A 20,176-nucleotide genomic window follows, 5' to 3' on the forward strand; every position below is an offset into this window, starting at 1 on the left:
TGAGCAAAACTCTTGAACAATTTAGAACTAAAGCAGAGGCTTTCATTCAAGCTCCCCATAAAAATTGGAGAGAAGGCCCTAACCAATTTCTGGTACTACCTCTGATCATTAAGTCTCTGATACTTCTCCTTGTCTGCACTGTTAATCTTCAGGAGTGGTTGCAGATGCTCGTGATGTGTCTTTACATTCTGGTTATCTACATAAACATCATAGAGATCCTGCTTCTCTTCAAAGATTTTTTCTGTTGTGCCTGGTGAAAAAAACACAAGAGAATGGGTTGGATCCAAATTAAGTTAAATGCACTTGGGTTTTCCAACAAACTCAATGAGATGTCAACACTTAAATACAAACAGCCACGGTGAACATGGGCTGAAGTTTCATTGATGTTTATATTCAGCCTCCAAGGCTGTTGGAAACACCAATCGAGTGGGCAGGCTCAAATATTTAGTGTATTTTGCAAGGAGTTTTGCAAGTCCAAATGGCTGGCTGGGGAATTCTGGGAGCTGAAATCCACAAGTCTTAACGTTGCCACGGTGCGACACCCCTGCTATAAGTTTTTCAGAAACCTAATACGTGTATTTTGATTATTTTGACCAAAGAACTAGACAAAATCAAACCATGAAAAAACAGAGTGTCCTTGGCTCTGCAGAAATGGCTGATAGCCTACATCAGGGGTGTCAAACTGCCAGCCCATGGGCCGGACGCATCACAAGGAAACCATGCCCACCCCTTTGCCGGCAATGGGGAAAAACTCCGATACGTCGCGAGTTCGACATGTCTGGCCCACATGCTTGCGATAGTATATGAAGACTATGATATACTAATTTTTAAATACTTCTTACATGGAAGTGGTAGGATTTTTCAAAACACAGAACCAGATTTGCTACCTCTATCTGCCAAAATGAAAGGGTACATTCCTCAAATATCTTTAATAGTCAGCTATGCTGAATGTATAAATGTTTCATGTAAAACTGTTGGAAGTCCAACTTCTAAAACAGCCAAACTGATCCCAGGTACCACAAATACAATAAGGAAGTAAATCTGGACCATTATATACTTACAGGCTACATATGATACTTCAGTCTCCAGCATTTCAATGTCGGCTACATTGACATAGAAAAATGGCCTAGACTCGGGGACAGTCCCTCCAATACCCGGCAAGGAGACATTGGCAAGGCAGCAGCAGCAATAAACTATAGGCAAGAACAGGAAGAAACCAACAAGGCATTAGATAGGCAATGGGACTTCCAGAACTTCTTTGAGAACCTGCCACGGGAGGAAATGTCCCTACCCAGAGCCATCAAATGATATTCCCAAAATCAAAAAAGCGCTCACTGAATGCCTTTGGAAAAAACAGGGAAGCTCCAAAATTAAAAATGCATTTATGAATAAAAAGACATTTCAGGAATAGAGACACTAATTTAACAATTTCGTTTTCCAGAATTGTAGATTTGCTTTTCTTTTCTTTTTTTCATGGAACCCATCGCCTCTCTCTTCAGGAGTTAAGAATGTCAACTCAGTGAGCCGCAACTGACTGACGGTGTATGCAGCTGAAAAACAGACAATTTAGTTTTCTCTACCTCACACCCACGTATGCCTGCATGACTTAGGAACTCAGGAGGCAACAGTGTGAATTTGCCAGTAATGTAACTTGTTAAATTATCTACTAAGAATGTAATGAACTGTTAATGCGCTAGACAGATTTGGGTTGCTGAAGGTCAAGTCCCCACTAAACCACAGAGCCCGTTGGATAACTTTGGGACATTTCATTTATTTAGTTATATCCTGCCTTTATTAAGTTTTACAAATAACTCAGGGCAGCGAACATATCCAACACACCTTCGTGCTCCTATTTTTCCCATAACAACAACCCTGTAAAGTGAGTTGGGCTGAGAGAGTGACTGGCCCAACGTTGTCCAGCCATCTTTCATGGCTAAGGCGGAACTAGAATTCACAGTCTCCTGCTTTCCTAGCCTGGTGCCTTCACCTCCAGACCAAACTGGCTCTCTTATTCCATTTCTCTGAGCCCAACCTAACTTACAGGGTTTTTGTTGTGAAGAAAAACACGGGGAAGGGGCATCCTCCCTACCGTGGACCAGTACTGGGCCACAGCATGCCAGCAACTGGAACGCACAAACAAGCAAGGCCCCATCTGCAGGATGCACACAAAACCACACATCCTCTGGTCTAGAGAAAAACCTCTGTCCATGGAACTGGTCCCTGGTGCCCAAAAGGTTGGGGACCTCTGATTTAAAGCACCCGAGAGCAAAGGTGCAATATGAATGCAATTTCATTAAAATTAAAAATACATAAAAATTGTTTAAAATAACATTTACACTGTCAACATGCTAAAAAATACTATGCTAGATAACAACTCTGTTTTCCACTTATAAAACATATGAGTTGACAGCTAATTTGGATATTACACAAAACCTAAAGTGAAACCTTAATCCACTCTTCTCTGAAAATCTGCATCTGAAGATATATGTAAAAAAAGTTTGCGCTTTTGGGTGTGGAATATCTGTCATTGGCAAATGAGCTTATGAGTTCTCAACTTATGTAAGACCTCAACTTAAAGACTGGTCACTTAGTAACCATTTTAAGTTCCGACAGATCAACCTGGGTGATATTTATCACCCAGATTTGAAGTTCACCACTGGTAGTCATGGGATCGCCTTTTGGGAATTCAACAACCAGGTTGCATTGGTAACTGTTTGCAGCATCCCATAGTCACGTTTTTCTTTTCATTTCTTTTTGTACAAGTTTTATTAATTTTTTTATATTTACATTCAAATATTTATGGAGCAATACGGTGGTTGGGTAATCAAAAGTAAACAATATCAAATAACAAGTTATTTGTAAATAGCTCAGGTTGCATCAACAAGGATTCCCTCTCTGATTCCCTTAGTTATAACATAGTCAAATTAATCAAATTAATACATTTCTAATTGTGACCTAGTCAATTAAAAGAATTTTCAATATATTTTCACTAATACATATCAATGTTCTGTTTTTAAGTTTTACCTAATTACAATAAAATAATCTAGAGTAGCCTATCATATATCGAAGAAAACTTAATTTTTGGGTAACCCACATTTCCCTATTTCAATAAAGAGTAATTATCCTGTCTACAAAACTTACATTGTTCATTTCAAAGCATTCTTATTTTTTACCAATAAAGTCTATTTATCATCTTAACAATTCACCAATTATTAGAAAAATATCTTTTGTTATACCTTTCCAAATTCTGTAATATACATCAATTCTAACAGCCAACTTTCCTTTAAAAGTTAAATATAAGATGAATTTCTATCAATATCATTACAACTAATATATGCTATATGTCATCTTAACTGTACATCAATTATTAAAATACTATCTTTTGTTATATGATTCCAGATTCTATAATATAGTTCAGAGTTATATTGTATAAGCTTAATTTTGTTTTCCCTTAAAGATCTAAAACCTAAATATAAAATCAGGTTATATTTTTAGAGATTCCCCTTAATCCATTAAAAAAAAATTTTTAAGCTCTATCCTTACAAATCCCAAAAAGGAGACAAATTTAATTTTTTAAATCTAGCTCTCGCCTTCTTTTTGTGCCAATTAAGCTTCCATATTGGTGCCTTTAACTTCTCAAATGTATCTCGCTTTCTTCCTACAGCCCTTATTTGGATCCAGGGAGACCATCCAAATATCAGTTTTGCAAAGAAAGTGTCCCCTTTGTAATCATTGAAGTGTTGCTTTAATAGCTCAGTTTTTGATGTTTGATGTAATATAGTTGTCATTAGTTCAGTCTGGTCTTTTTCTTCTTCCAATTCCATCTGGCTTAAATAGAAAGTAGTAGCTGGTGTTATGGTTATCATTTGATTAGCTGAATCCTCAACGTACTGTATTTGAAGGACTTTAATATCTTCAATCTTAATGTTGCTTTCTTCGGGTGCTATTATTTTTTTGAGTTGTAGGTTTTGTAGTTGAAGTTTGGACTTCAAGGTTGTCTGTAAGTTGCATTTGTTGTTCTTTGAAGTCTCCTATTTTAATGTTAGTTTCCACTTCTTCTGTTTGTTTTTGGATTGTCAGTTCATCATTTAAGGTCAAAGTTTGATTTGGTGACTTTAAGTTGTCAGATTTATCTTGCAGTTTGGCTTTAATTTGCTCAGTTATTGCCAAGATTGTGTGCCGTATCAGTTTGTAATTAAGTGGTGGGATATATTCATCCATTACATTGGTGTTTACAGCTAAGTCGTCCATGGAGGCTATTTTAATAAAAGTCAATGACTATCCACCTCCAATATTCCTAAAAGTTGTTTTCAGTGCCAGGTGTTCCCACTCTTATCTTGAAAATAATGTCAAGGACAGCTCTGTTATTCAGTCAGCTCTCACAATAGGAAAAAGGTTTACTTGCTATACCACGTTTTGCCACAAGATGTCATCAATAGCGTATAAAATAAGATGTAAAGTTTTTTTTTCAAATTAATATAAAGCTTTTGTACAATTACTCTATTTCTTTTTCTCCTTAATTCACAGTTTAAACAGAAAATAGATCCCCACAAAAATAGAAGCTTTTTAATAAGTACAAATAAGATTGCTTGATTTCTTTGCTTAGTTCCTTGATTTCTTTTAAGGCTTTAAAAATTTGTTCCCTAAGTGTACAATCACCATTCTTTCAAAGGAGGGGGAGGAAATTTTCGGAAAAATCCCACAGGAAAATGGTTAGGGGAATAAGAAAGGTAAAGTCTCACCCAGGTCCTCCAGATTGCTTCTTAGTGCTAGGTAGTGCTTTGGGCTTTCGGAAGGGAGCGGCTTTTTTGGGCCAAAGGAGCTGCTCCGGATTCAAGCAGAGGGCTGCTGCCCTTCCGTGATCACAAGGAGGGCCTCCTCACGGTGGTTGCCCCTCCAGGGCGACTTTCAACCCTTTTCAGGGTCCTCCAAGGAAGAAAGATCAGATGGCAGGAAGCGGACTCTTCCTGCATGTCCGCAAGCGCCGCACGTGCAAACTGGAAGCCATAGTCACGTTTTTCAAAGGTTTTGCCAAAAATCAGCATTTACTTCCAGTATGGGGCAAACCAGCCCACAGCAAACCACTGATTCATTTAATGGCCATGGTGCTCACTTTATGACTTTATGCAAAAAAGGTCACATATTTTATAACTGTCATAACACATGAACATTATGGGCAGGCTCCATTACGATCATAACTTGAGGACATGTGTAGTAGGAAAATATTTTATTAAACAACAATTAAAATGGCAAAGTATTATTATAATTTAGTCTGCAAGAGAGTAACTTCCTTAAAAAACATTTCTCTCTCTTTCCCTTCCTCCCTCTTCCTCTTCTTAAATTTCTGTAATATGAAATGGGTGAATTATGCTTTTTTCTGTTGCCTGATTTTGTAACAAAGACCACATACTGTACCCTTCTTCCTACCTCTGTAGCAGACCACGCCGACGGGAGGTGGGGAAAATATCAAAATGCGCTTGCGAAGCAAGGCAAACTTCCAGAGTGTCAGGATCTGCTCTCCAAAGAACTTGATGAACTGAGACATGCAGCCTGCAGGGTGGGTGATCTGCAGCCAGAGGAAACAGCAAGAAACCAAGGTCAAAGCTGAAACAAGGGAAGTGAGGGGCTACAGAAATGGCAATTTCAACAAAAGCTCTGGGAATTGCGGAGCTACCCAGGGTTGGTATCTCTTTCTCTCTCTCTCTCTCTCTTTATAAATAGCGAAAAATTGGTCGTTCTCTCTCACTCCCAGCAAGGAATTGACTGCTGTGATGAACAGACACCCAGAGTTTTATTTCATTAAATATTTATGCTGCTGCCAAATTAGTCTGATGCGGTCGGCTCCCAACCAAATAAAATGCGAGGAAACATCCACAGTAAAACAAAAAAAAAATTGAACATAAGCATCCACAGCAAGAAGCACAAAAACAATATAATAAAAACTCCATAACCGAAGGGAGAAAAATACACTACCCATACCCCTAGAACCCAGAGTAAACCATTTTTTTTAACATCTACTGATAATAATGAAACCAATGCACACAGTTCAACAGTCCCAATTATTTCTCACCTTCATCTCTGGATACATATATTTGTGGATGGAAGGCAGCCAGTGGATGGGTTGCTGTGAAACAAGAGTGCCTGCTGGGAAGACCCCTTTCTTGTCATCGTAAAAGGCTTCCAAGTGAGAGTAATGTCCCGGCATTTCCAACTGATGCCTGGAAGGGAAACAAATAAACAAGACAAGCAGCTGAGGAGTGGTCCCTCTATACAGCCTCCCTTACCAGATGCACAATTCCTTTCCTATTTATCTGCATAACAAGACTGAAAGCAAAGTGGTCCAGATGAGGCCTGGATGGAGCCCCTCTGTTTGGGAGGGTGGGTTGGTTGGTAGATATGCCCAATTTTGAGGGGAAAAGGCTGAGTTTCCCAGAAAATCCTCAGAAAGAATAGCAATAGCACTTAGACATATATACCACTTCATAGTGTTTTATAGCCCTTTCTGAGCTGCTTACAGAGTCAGTATATTGCCCCCAACAATCTGGCTCTTCATTTTACCAATCTCAGAAGGAAGGCTGAAATCAACCTTGAGCCAGTCAGGATCGAACTGCTGGCTGCCGGAAGAATTACCCTGCAATACTGCAATTCTAACCACTGCACCACCACAGAATCACACACATGGCATTTCTCTTGCACAGACAGGTCTTGATTCGGAATCAGATTCATGCTGGAGCACACCCCATGTGGCTATGTCCCATTTTCACTTGGATTTCGCCTATTTCTACTTTATGGGAAATACCTTCATTTGGGTAACAAATAAATAAACATTGGTTCATTGCTGTCACAGCCAAAACCATAGCAGTGATCTAGAAGATCTAACAGGGCTTCCCATCATGAACTGAACACTGATTGTAGGACACTTGGAGGTGTTAGAAGAAACACCATCCCCACGTGCTTCCTTTATCTAAGGACTTACCTGACCTGGTTCTCCAAGAAGTGCATGTATCTGTACAACAGAGTGTAGGAAGGAGAAAGAATGCCCACAGATTTCATGCGCGCACCACGTTCCAATTCGCTCTCCACAGGCATATTGGCAAAACAAGCCAAACCAAAGCAAACGCCTTTCCGGAAGTAACTAGAAAAGAATAAGGATACATCTTCAAAGCTTCAGCAGACAAATGATTAAAAACATAACAAAGCCTGATGGTATCAAGAAGGACTATGAAAACAGGTCATGGGAGAACCAGAGAATTTACAGCACACATAGCAATTATGCCTTTGCTCTTCAACTCTGGGATTGAGAACTAACTTGCAACCTATCCTTAAAATACAGCACTAGCACAGTTTCCTTATGCTGCTTTTTCGCCTCTTGGGAAGAATATTATTCCTTCAATCCTAGCTCCAGTTCTAGGATTAAATAAACTGTATTTTATCAATTATATAGAGGCCTTCCAAGAAGCCTTCCAGACTGCAATATTTAAGAACTGCAGGGGACCAGTTTCACCAAGACAAATAAGATATATAGGTTCTGAACTTACACCCACACAATATGGACTCCCTGGATCACTAAAAGGTGTGATCGTTAAGCATCATGTAACTGATTTTATGACCTTTTTTGCTGAAATTGTTAAGTGAATCATAGTGGTGTTAACTGAGAAATCACATGACCATGACTTGGGACCTTCCCTGCCAGCTTCCTCAAAGACTTTGCTTGTAGGAAGCCAACTGGGAAAGTTGCAAATGGTGATCATGTGACCACACGACAGTCCAACTGTCGTAAAGGGCCTGACTCATGATCATGTGACAACAGGGCTGCTGTTAAGTGCGAGGACCAGTCATAAGTCGCTTTTTCCAGCACTGTCATAACTTTGAACGATCGTTAAAACAAATGATTGTTAAGCAAGAACTACCTGAAGATAGGTAGATATCAAAATACCCAAATACTCTATTTTGTTAAGTCTTTATTTGGCACTTAAAAGGTAGCAAAATAAGCACCAGGTATACTTTCTTGGACTACCAATTGATTGATAGCAGAGGCCCATGGAGAAAACCATCATTAAATGACTACAACTTGTGGGCAACTTAGTAAAAGAATTATTATTCTGTTCCAAATAAATACTGAAAAAAAGGATAAGAAATGAAGAGAGAAACAAAAATGATGTTGTTGTGGGAATTTATTACAGACCACTTGGACAGGCAGAAGATACTGGATGTAGGCCCTTCCGTGTCAGATGATCGATGTTTCAAAGATGGATGCAATAAATGTTAATGAGAAATATAAATTATCCTGACATTTACAGGAATCTAATTCTACCAAGAGGACCAACAAATCCTTATCCTCTCTTGCTGACAATTTTATCTGTCAGAAAGTGGAAGAAAAAAGAAATTGTGTCTGCTATCCTGGACTTCATCCTCATTGTCAGGGAAGAATTAACTGAAGGAATTGGCACCTTGGGAAAAGCGTTTACGCTATCTTTGAATCTGAGATATTGAGAAAAATCAAATTGGACCTTAGAGGAGTAGAGAAAGTGGTGAACTGGCAATGACAAGTGGAAATGTTCTCTTATTTTGTGTTTACATTTCCTCAGACTGGAAAAGGAGATCTAGCTGGTTATCATCATGTCTTTGGGAGCCAGCATGGGGTTATTACAAATTGTACCAAAGTGTATGTTTAACTATATGTCTTTCTTTAGAGTTACTAGCTTAATAGATCAGGAAAATATAATCAGGCAAATAATTTTAATTATGGAGACCCGAGAGATCTTAGGGGACCCCCAGGGGTCCTAAGACCGCACGTTAAGAAACACTGCTGGAGTGGATCCTGCACTGAACAAACTTACAAATCTGGAAGGCACTTTGCTGCTTTCAACATAGCTGGGAAATAGTCAAGAACTCCCTTTTGCTTTTCAGCACAGATGCCAATTGTATTCCAGATATATTCCAGCTGTCAGACTATTCTTTGAGAGCAACTGCACTTATAATATGATAAAATAGAGATGTTTACTGTCTCTTTATAAATCAGTCTTCCAACATTGGGTCTTACAAGATATACTAAGATATAGACATTACCAGAGGCAGATACAACGTTTAACATACCTTGTTTTCCAAATTTACGATTCACTCCTATAAGAAGAATGAACAGTTGCAGCCAGAAGGGACAAGGGGCACTGGGACCATCAAAAATGTCAAGATTTGTAGCTGCAACATGTCCATATTTTATGTGCTTTATGTGCATATCACACATTAAGAAGAATGGGGTTTTGATGGCATAGGTGCAGCTAGCAGCTTGACCATTTTGTCTTCCTTCAGGTAGCCCTGGACAGGCACTTTGAAAGGTGAATTTGACTCTGAAGAAATCACACATATACAGACTGCCCAGTGTGGCTTAATATTACCAGGCATAGCAGTGAGTAAGAGGTTATGGTCAGTAAATCCTGGTCCTTGGTGCTGTGCATGCTACATTCACCCTCAAATCTGCAGTCACCTACACATATGATTGACATTAATACTGAGCATTTTGTCTTAATAATGAAAACCACTGTACCCATTTTACCCTTTCCAGATAGCCGAAAGATTTGTATAACTGAGTGGTGCAGGAAGTCTGCAATGCACTCACATGAAATCAGACTGGATTTTATGGGATCCACTGGCCATAGATTTGAACTCAACACCTTCCAGATCAATGTCTTGTGGCAAAGACCATTCAACCATATTACCTGTGCAGAAAGGAGGAAAACAAAACATTAATATGGATCCAGGACAAGACCAAGGCCATAAAATCACACATATGTGCCTTTCTACTTCTGAACTACTGAAAGCAGAGCCCCCATTGTCTGACATTATAAATTGTACCAAAGGAGGATATTTGTAGCTCAGGATTGAAACTGAGGAGTCCTTGGTGCCCTCTGAGCTTGGCTGTTTTCTTGTAGACTTTTCGTTACCCAAACTAGGTTACATCATGAATGCTAGTGATGCTAGCACTAATGATATTACCTAGTTTGGGTAATGAAACATCTGCAAGAAAACAACCAAGCTCAAAGAGTACCAAGGACTCCTCATAGGTTTTACAGAAATAGCTACTTCTTCCTCATAACCAAAATTCTTAGGGCACCCAGATTAGCTCTAGTTGAATTTTTTTCCCCTGAAAGAAATAAATCAATTTCTCTAAATCTTCTGAAAATGTGCTTTACATTTTAAAAAATTCAGTAAGGGCTATTGAGTTAATGTTATAGTACACGTCATTATAATTGCACTGCTGTCTTCCCTAAGTGTTTTATTGTTTAATGTGTGTCAGTACCCATCCATCCATCTATCTCAAACGTGCAAGTGTTCCCTTACTATGCTAAGTATCAGGAAGACTAAGAGGTTATGCCTTACCTCCAGACATTTGCTAAATGCAATATTTACATTTATTCCAGCCCTTGGGAGCCTTACGAAATGAGACATCTCCAATTTAAGTAGATATGAGACTTAAGAAACACCATTTCAGGTCAAAATGTGGCTTTCTGCCCTGGCTGCTGACTGAGGTTCATGCAGAAGTCTTCCCCATCACCTACTACTTGATGTCTGTTAACTGGTGCTGTGCCCAAAACCTGGCTCACCTAAAGCAACCAAATCGCTTTGAAGATGCAATGTAATTTTATTAGCACGCGTACAGTACATATTGGGCTCCAAAACCAGAGCCGTGGTCAGTGAATAGAAAGTTTGGTTTACTGGACTGATTTCCTGATTGATTCTTCTTCCTGTGGCCATCTAGGATCAATTCAACCTTCTATATGAATGTTTAGTTACAAGGAAAAATTAAGCAGTCCCCATATATATGGGGTGGGGATTTCATAGGTTTATCAATGTAAGCAGTTAACATGTCTCTGTGGGGAGGGTATCTTTATACTACTACTTTGGAGATGCCAATGATTAAGTCTGGGAACGTTTGCGTGTAAACCACGTCTGTCCTCCCTTTCAGGCTGCAGTTCTTCCTAGGCATCCTATATCCGAGTTGATACAATCAGAAAGACCATTTATTTGATGGAAGCGAAGCAGCACACTATTCTGTATCCCCTTTGCTGCAATATAGTGATTATCCAGTTGTTTACAATCCATATATAGTACCATTACTCCTTCCTCAGATCCATGACTATTTCTCTGGGAGCTTCTTTTTTCAGATATCACTGTGGATTATGCTGTCATATTATCCTACCTCCTAAGGTTTCAAGTACAAATTTCTTCCTTCCTCTACCCATATTATCCCAATTCTGGTTAGGCAAGTTTACTCCTCATTATCATTTATTTTATTCCATCTTTCAGGATGACAAACTTCCTGAAATACCTTAAAATGACTATAAATCATAAGAGTAAACATTACTCAAACAAAACAACTACAATTATTTCTGTCCCATTATTCAAGATGACATTCCTGCCAAAGCACTCACAAAAACATTGATTATGTGCTATCAACTTACTTTCAACTCCAAGTGATCACAGAGATTAATTAAAATGAGTCAATCAACTTTCATGATATTTCCCATTGGTGGAAAGACCCAGGAGATGGGGGAAGATGGTTATGGAAGAATCCAACAGGACAAATGTCCAGCGTTGTCACCTGCCTGTGTAATAATATTGAATCATGGAACTTCCGGTGGCTGCGCGGCGCCGGAGACAGCCTTTTCGGGCTGCCCGCGGCTCAGCTGAGTAATTTTCACCCGAAACAGCGCCGATCAGCTGTTCGGGTGAATTTGAAGCCCCCTCCTTGGGAGAAGAGGAGGGGGTGAGGCCCCAGGTAGGGGTCGAGTTCTCTGGGGCCGCCTGAGCTTGTAGCTCGGGCGGCTGAAGGATCGAACTCCCCCGCAGCCTGGGTCGCTCCCAGCTGGTCAGCGTCTCTGCTCCGGATTTCTTGGAGCAGAGCCAGGCGTCTGCGACCACCCCTGCCTGAAGGAAGGACTATGGAATAAAAGGAGCAGGCAGAGCGGTACAAGAGGAAAAGGTGAAGAGGATTATTATATTTTACTCTCGAGCTTGATGGACTTTTTAAACTTAAAAGTGAAAGTGCGTCACAAGTGAAAGTAAAAGATGGCGGCTAAACCTCCTTCTAAAACTCTTCGGAGTGCTGGAACTTCTCCGGTGCAACAGACATCGTTGCAAGCCTTGCTTCCTCCTGCTGCATTGACATCGAAAGATTTAGAAGATGCCCTTGAAAAGCATGCCCAGGTAATTTTAGTAACATTGAGTGATAAATTGGCGAAAATGGAGGAGAGAATAGATGAGAGGATGGAAGAGAAATTTAGTGCGATGAGGGTAGACATTCTGTCTACAGTGGAAAGTGTGGCTGAATGTGTACAAGGCCTGGAAGAAAAAGTGGAAGATTTGACTCAAAAAAATGCTGTACTAGAAGTTAAGGTATTGGAGAATGAAGATAAAGCGGACAGAGAGTTAAGCCTTGTTCAGTTTTACCAGATGCAGTATGCTATTAGAATTAGGGGCTTAAAAGAAAATATTAAAGAAGATTTAAAGCAGCTGATTTCTGAAGCCCTGGAAGCAGTATTGGGTCAGCCAGCATCTGAAATAAAGGCATGTATGGATAAAGTTTTTCGTGTAAACTCATGGATTGCTAGACAGAGGAAGCTACCCAGAGATGTGGTGGTTTATTTTACAAAAAGAGAAATTAGAGATGAAGTTATTCAAGCTGTCTATGATACCAAAGTAGTGGTTGCTGACCAAGAAGTTTTGGTTTTAAAGGAAATCCCTCCAAAGATCTTAAGGAGAAGAAAGGACTTTGCATTTCTGGTGCAGGAACTTAAACAACGTGACATAAGGTTCAGATGGGAGATTCCAGTAGGGCTGGTGGTAATGCATGAAGGTAAAAGATACCGTCTGGTTACTGTGGCACAGGCGCGTGAATTCTACAATAATGTTTTAAAAGCAACTCCACTATCACTTCTGGAAGCAGCAAAGGGATCTGGAGAAGGGAAACCTCAAGAGGCTGAAGATGGACAGAGGAGAATGGTGCAGGAGTGGATCAAACTATAACTTTGTTGGCTGACGCTGGAGAGCAGAGGGTGACGCGTGCTGCTTTAAAAAGAGCAAAACAAGTAAAAGAACAAGACCAGCAGAAGTTTTTGGAATCTTCAAAGCGCACTTACAGCGAGGCAGTGGGAGGAGCGTGGCCTAAAGGCGGCAAGGCCATTGGTGAGGTGCTCCAAAAGCTTCGGGGCGATAAGAATGGCGACTAAATTTTTGACTTGGAATGTTAATGAATTGAATTCGCCTCAGAAGAGAAAGAAAGTTTTTTTATATTTAAAACAATTTAAGACTGATGTTATATGTTTGCAAGAAACGCATATTAGGGCTATGGACCAAAAGCTTTTATTGAACTCAAGACTGGGTACGCACTTTGTTGCCTCTGCAATGAATAAGAAAAATGGAGTGGTTGTTTATATTAAAAGTGCCATAACAGCGGACTTAATTGAAGCAGATAAGCATGGAAGATACGTAATGATAGACTTGTTGTTAGAAGGCAAAAAAACGCTTTTAGTTGGACTGTATGCCCCTAATCAACAACAACAACAGGCTGACTTTTTTAGTTTACTTCATACAAAGCTTACCCAATTGGATTACAAATCGTTTATTTTTATGGGGGATTGGAATGGTGTAGTGGACGTACAGATGGACAAGGCTGGTTTTTTTAAGCGTATTCCGCGTCATGCCAGATTGCCAAAGTCTTTTTTTGAAATGAAGGATGATTTGGAATTGCGAGATATTTGGCGTGACAGACATCTGCATGAAAAGGATTATACTTTTTTTTCTGATAGACATCAATCTTTTTCTAGGATTGATTTTATTTTGCTGACTAATGATTTTTTTTCTAGGATTAAAAAGGTGAAGATTTGTGCAAGAGCTATTTCTGACCATAGCCCAGTATGGTTAGAGATTAATAAGGATAACAGAGATAGGCGCTCGTGGCGCGTAAATGAGAATTTGTTTAGAAACCAGAAAAATGTTGAAGAGTGTAAACAGCGAATGAAGGATTTTTTTGAACTTAATATGAATAAGGATACTTCCATGGATATGGTCTGGGATGCTAGCAAGGCCTATATGAGAGGAGTGTTGATATATATGAACAATAAACATAGACGTATTTTGGAAGTTAGAAGGAAAGAATTGGAGAATGAAATTAAGGAAAAAGAGAATGCTTTGATTTTGAATCCATTGGATGTGAAGACTAAGGAGGCTATTAAGCTATTAAGAGGACAATTTGATAAATTAATGGCTGATCAAGTGGCAACCAATTTGAGGTTTGCCAGGCATAATACTTTTTGCAATGCTAATAAGCCAGGTAGATGGCTAGCTTATAGACTAAGGAAAAAGCAGAGGGCCTCTAATATAGATAAAATTGAATATAAGGGAAAAATGGTGTTTCAACAGAATTTTATTAAGGAAGCCTTTGTGGATTTCTATTCTAAATTATATGCTAAGGAGAAGATTAATGAAAAAGACATTGATGAATATTTGGAGAATGCTAGCATCCCGGTGCTTACACAAGTACAAAAAGAGGAGATTAATCAATTGATTACAGAAGAAGAAATACTTACAGTAATTAAGGAATTGAAGGTAGACAAAGCGCCAGGTACAGATGGTTTGACGGCGGCCTACTACAAAAATTTACAATTAGAGATGGTTAAACCGTTAAAGGAACTGTTCCAGACAATCCAGCGAGGGGGAAAGGTGCCTCCATCTTGGAGAACTGCCTTTATCTCTTTGATTCCGAAGGAAGACCAAGATGCTACTCAAGTAAAAAACTATAGACTGATATCACTATTAAATACAGACTATAAGATATTTGCTAAGGTGTTGGCTAATAGATTGATGAGGGTTCTGCAACGGGTGATTCATGGGGATCAAACTGGGTTTATTAGTGGTAGGCAAATGAAAAATAACGTGAGGCATATAGTAGATGTGTTGGAATTTTTGGAAAGGAACAACCAGATCCCTGCGGCGCTAATTTTTTTAGACGCTGAAAAAGCTTTTGATCAATTGAATTGGCAATTTTTGATGAAAGTTTTAGATAAAATGAATTTTGGGGATAAATTTTTGCAACCAATTAGGGCATTATATCAAAAACAAGCAGCCCGAATAATAGTTAACAATAGCCTGACAGAAGTATGTAATATTGAGAAGGGCACAAGGCAAGGGTGTCCGTTATCGCCCTTGTTATTTGTGTTAACATTGGAGATATTATTGGTAAAAATACGAAATTCGGAAAGAATTAAGGGTATACAGATTAGAGATCAGGATTATAGATTGAGAGCGTTCGCAGACGATCTGGTTGTTACAGTGACCCAGCCGGAGAGCTCTGTTGTGGACCTGATGGAGATAATAATGCAATATGGGAAGGTTTCTGGATTTAAAGTTAATGTGCAAAAAACTAAAATTTTGGCTAAAAACATGACAGCATCGCAAAAGGCCCTTTTAGAAGGATTAACTGGATTTGAGATTGTCAAAAGGGTTGAGTATTTGGGGGTGTTTTTGTCGCCCTCTAATACAAAATTATATAAAAATAACTATGAAAAATTATGGGGAAAAATCCAAAAGGAAATGGAGAGTTGGGAAAAACTGCAATTGTCTTTGTTGGGGCGAATCGCAGCAGTAAAAATGAATGTCCTGCCTAAATTTTTATTTTTATTTCAAATGATACCGGTTCTTAAGAAAGACTCTAATTTGGAGGAATGGCAGAGAGGTATCAACAAATTTGTCTGGGCAGGGAAAAGGCCACGAGTTAAACTTAAGATTATGCAGGATACTCGTGAAAGAGGTGGTCTTAAAATGCCTAATCTTAAATTATACTATGAAGCTGCTGCGTTAGCAGGTATAAGTGATTGGATTAACTTGACACAAAAGAGATTATTAAATCTTGAGGGCCACGACTTGTTGTTTGGCTGGCATGCATATTTGTTGTATGATAAGAAGGTAGATAATGTGTTTAGAGTGCACATTTTAAGACAGGCATTGCTGAGAGTTTGGAAGAAGTATAGACATAAGTTAGATTGTAAGATACCATTGTGGGCAATTCCAAAACACGCAATAGAAAATATACATGCTGGTTTCAAACATGATGTGACTACATACAAGGAGATCCTAAGCTTGGAAAGAACTGATTGGTGTTTGAAGCCATATAGTCTCTTGCGAGACGAGAAGATTGTTCAAAATTGGTTTCAATATACTCAGCTACGGGCCAGGTGGAAAGAAGATCAGAAAAATGGCTTTACAATGACTGATGAAAATCTGATGAAGCAAATTAGAAATCAGGGACCAGCACATATTAAACGGATATATCTTGCATTGATAGAGATTGATTCAGAAACAGAACTTGTTAAGGATTGTATGATAAAATGGGCCCAAAATATTCAGGAAGTTATCACAATGGACACGTGGGAAAAGATTTGGGTGAGGAACGTAAAATTTACACAAGCTCAAAATTTAAGAGAGAACTTTTATAAAATGTTTTATAGATGGCATCTAGATCCTAAAAAGCTTGCAAGTATGTATCCGAATTATCAGCCAAAATGCTGGAGATGTGGTGATGAAGATGCAACATATTTTCATGTATGGTGGACTTGTAAAAAGGTTAAGGCCTTCTGGATAAAAATTTGGTGGAATATGCAGAAGATCTTCAAGCAAAGGATAAAGTTTTGTCCGCAATTTTTCTTGTTGGGAATAATTATGGATGCTACGGTTGTGGACACTAAATTGATGTTAAATTTAATTACGGCAGCAAGACTTTTGATAGGTCAGTATTGGAAGAAAGAGGAACTGCCGACCATAGAAGAGTGGACTTTAAAGGTCTCCGACCTGGCAGAGATGGCGAAGATTTCGGCTTATTTGAAAGATCACTCGCAAGAACGTTATATTATGGAATGGAGAAAATGGATTGAATTTATCCAGAACAAGTATAGGGTCAAGAAGTTTCATGTAGCATTTGAATAAGTCTTCTTTCTTTTTTTTCTTTTTCTATTTTAGCTTTTCTATATATATTTAATATTACTAAGGTTTGTTTTATCCTATATAAGCTAGAGAGTGATGGATTTTAGAGTTTATGGTTTTTAGTATATGGTTGTTTATGATTGTTTTTTATATATATACCTTGTATTTAGCTCTGGGAAGTCGGGGGGGGAGGGGGGAGAGGGAGGGGGGAGGGAGAGGGGAGGGGGAGGGGGGATTGTTAAAGATAAACTGTATGTTAAAACTTTTTAATAAAAAAAAATAATATTGAATCATGTATTCTGAAGTCAATGAATAAACATCACTGACTGGGTTCATCCACTGAGGTGAGCCAGAAGCCATGTACTATGCAACACAATGGGTGGTTTCTTACAAAACATGGTAACTCAAAACCAAACAAAGCACATTATGACTGGCCAGCAATGACTTTTCCAAGGACATCCAGTGACTTGCAACTCCTGATCCTAGTTCAACAGACTACTATACCACAATAATCTTCTCTTGCAATGAGTAGGATCTTTTGATTGAACAAACAAATAATACTCAGCATCTGAATATCTGAAATAGAGGCACTGTTTCTTTAGATCAGTATTTCTCAATCGAAACAACTCATAGTGAGGCCAAAGGGGGAGGGGGAGACACAGACAGATTAACAGAGTTGGAAGGGACCTTGGAGGTCTTCTAGTCCAACTACTTGCTCAAGCAGAAGACCCTGTACCATTCTGGACAAATGGACGTGCAATCTCTTCTTAAAAACCTTGAGTGATGGAGAACTTACAGCTTCTGGAGACAAGCCGTTCCATTGATTAATTGTTCTGACTGTCAAGAAATTTCCTTTTAATTCTAGGTAGGATCTCTGTTTAATGATCTTCCACTCATTATTTCCTGTCTTTCCTTCAGGTGAATTGGAGAATAGGTTGACCCCCTCATTGCTGTGATCGCCCTTCGTATTGGAAGACTGCTATCATGCCAACCTCTAGTCCTTCTCTTTGTTAGACTAGATATATTCTGTTCCTGCAACTGTTCATCATGTGTTTTAGTCTCCAGTCCCCTACTCCCTTGAGTTTCCAGAAAAAAGCAAGGATATAAATGCTATATAACAATTAATAGTAAATTATCATGAGGCTTAAGATTTATAGAGCTTCATTTATACACACGCACAAAACCACACACGAAAAACAAAGAAATTAAATTCAAATCTATCATAGGGAGGAAGAGTAAGATGTGTGATTGGAATTTTAAAATGAAGCATTCTGGACCTGTACAACACTGTCATGTTCTTCCAGGCGTTTAAATAAATCTTGAGGGTTCTTATGCCTAGTTAAATAATGTTCCTGCTTTATGGAGAGAAAAATGTCTATGAAAATATTTATCTGTTTTGATTTAGTGTAGGGCACTAGCTTGTTTTTGGGGAAAATATCCAAAGGCTGCTTGAATATATTAGAGAATTATCCCATCTCTCAAACAAGCTATTTCTTTTTTCCCCCAAGTCCCTTTTCAAGATATTTTGAAATGTTCCCCAAATGCATTGGGAAGTCACTCCAAACAGTTGTTAAATCAGGATAATGGGGCTGTAATCCAATACATCAAAGGGATAGTTGGTTGAGGAATACTGTTCTAAGGACCTGGTGTTTCAGCATGACATGTCTTAGGAGACAGTTAAAGAGGAAGGATCAAAGAGGCTAGCTAGTGCAGAATCCAATAATTGGCCTATTTGAGTGTTCATAATCTGCATTGATTGGCAGGATTTCAGAACTATTCACTGGGGCCTGTTAATATTCAAGAGGTCAACTAGAGCAGTGTTTCTCAACTTTTTTTCTCCCATGGCTCCATTCCAACCTTTCTCCTGTGGCCACCTGTCCTATTAACGATACTGATATAACATCTTGTGCATTTTCTGGCATCGACAACAGTATGTGCAATGTAATATACTTTGCTTTTCTGTGTCTCCATGACATGTACTATGGCCCTCCCAATCCACATTTTTCACTTATAGCTCTCTTGAAATACCCTAGGCCCCAGGGTGCAATATGATCCCTGGCTAAGAACTACAGGACAATCTGCCCAGTATCCTGTCTTCGGACTAGCCCTGCATTCTCTGCATGAAAACACTTGTGCCCTCCCACTAAGCTTCAGCTTGTTGAGTAGACCAATTACAGGTAGTCCTCGAGTTACGAGTGTAACTGCTCATTCCACTTGTAACTCGAAAACTCGTGGGAGTGAAACTCATACCTCATTAAGATGCATGCAGTTTGTTAAGTAAATATGAGGTACCTCAAGGTGGGGAAAGCTGTGGAGGGCCTAGTGATGGAGCAGGCACCCAAGGCCTCCCCAACCAAGATACCTCATGCTTCCCCCTCCCTTCCTGCCACGCTGGACTCACCTTCAAAAGATCCATCTCCTCTCTGTTGTGGTTCCTGCTGCCGCCCGGATCTAAGGTTGGGGGATGCTTCCATGTGCCTCTAGAGGCTGGATCAGGGCATTGGAGTCCTTTTCCAGGCCGCTGCCACCCAGATCTGATACCAGGGGATGCTTACGCGGCCCTCCGGTGGCCTATTTCGGGTGGCAGCAGCCTGGAGAAGGCCTCTGACATCCAGATCCAGCCTCTGGAGGAACGTGGAAGCATCCCCTGGCCTCAGATCTGGGCAGCAGCAGTTTAGAAAAGGCCTCTGATGTCTCAATCCAGCCTCTGGAGGCACATGAAAGGGTCCCCTGGCTTTAGTTCTGTTCTCTGTTGCAGGCCTAAAGTACCATGAGATCACGCCCCACTGATCTCGAGTGATCTTGCATTACTTTAGGCCTCCATTCTCTGCGAATGCACCGAAGGCCTGGAGCAGCCAAGAAAGTGAAGGATCTTGATCTTCGCAGGGTATTAAAGGCCTGGTGCCTAGAGAGACCCGGGGTGGGGAGGGAGGGCATAACTAGGGTGAACGTTGCAGAGCCTCTGCAGTTGCTCGTAAGGTGCTGCAATATTTGTAATTTTGGGACTTGCTTGTAAGCACTAGGTGGCGCTTATCATTTAACTTCGAACGAGCGTTAAGTGAACGCTTGTAACTCAGGGATTACTTGTATCCATTTCTCTAATTTAAAATGGATCTCTATTTTTATGTACTCCTACGTTTTCATTCAACTTTAAGTTTACTCTGCTTGAATAATTCTCAAGTGTCTGGCTAGGTGATTTTGG

General features: G+C 39.6%; 1 protein-coding gene across 2 annotated transcripts in view; it reads right to left on the reverse strand.

Moving 5' to 3' along the window:
• The window catches only part of DENND11 (DENN domain containing 11), a gene marked incomplete at its 5' end in the record, with an annotated part of 37,807 nt that overhangs the window by 6,638 nt on the left and 10,993 nt on the right, over positions 1 to 20,176 (reverse strand). For both annotated transcript variants that reach the window (XR_014492829.1, XM_083365477.1), the window contains 6 exons: positions 100 to 250; positions 1,062 to 1,193; positions 5,428 to 5,566; positions 6,071 to 6,218; positions 6,977 to 7,135; positions 9,617 to 9,716. Coding sequence is in view for 1 of the 2 variants with exons in the window: in XM_083365477.1 (XP_083221603.1) it covers positions 100 to 250; positions 1,062 to 1,193; positions 5,428 to 5,566; positions 6,071 to 6,218; positions 6,977 to 7,135; positions 9,617 to 9,716 (829 nt within the window). The remainder of the gene's footprint in view (positions 1 to 99; positions 251 to 1,061; positions 1,194 to 5,427; positions 5,567 to 6,070; positions 6,219 to 6,976; positions 7,136 to 9,616; positions 9,717 to 20,176) is intronic.

This window comes from Vipera ursinii, assembly GCF_947247035.1.
Source record: "Vipera ursinii genome assembly, chromosome: 6".
Taxonomy (NCBI): domain Eukaryota; kingdom Metazoa; phylum Chordata; class Lepidosauria; order Squamata; family Viperidae; genus Vipera; species Vipera ursinii.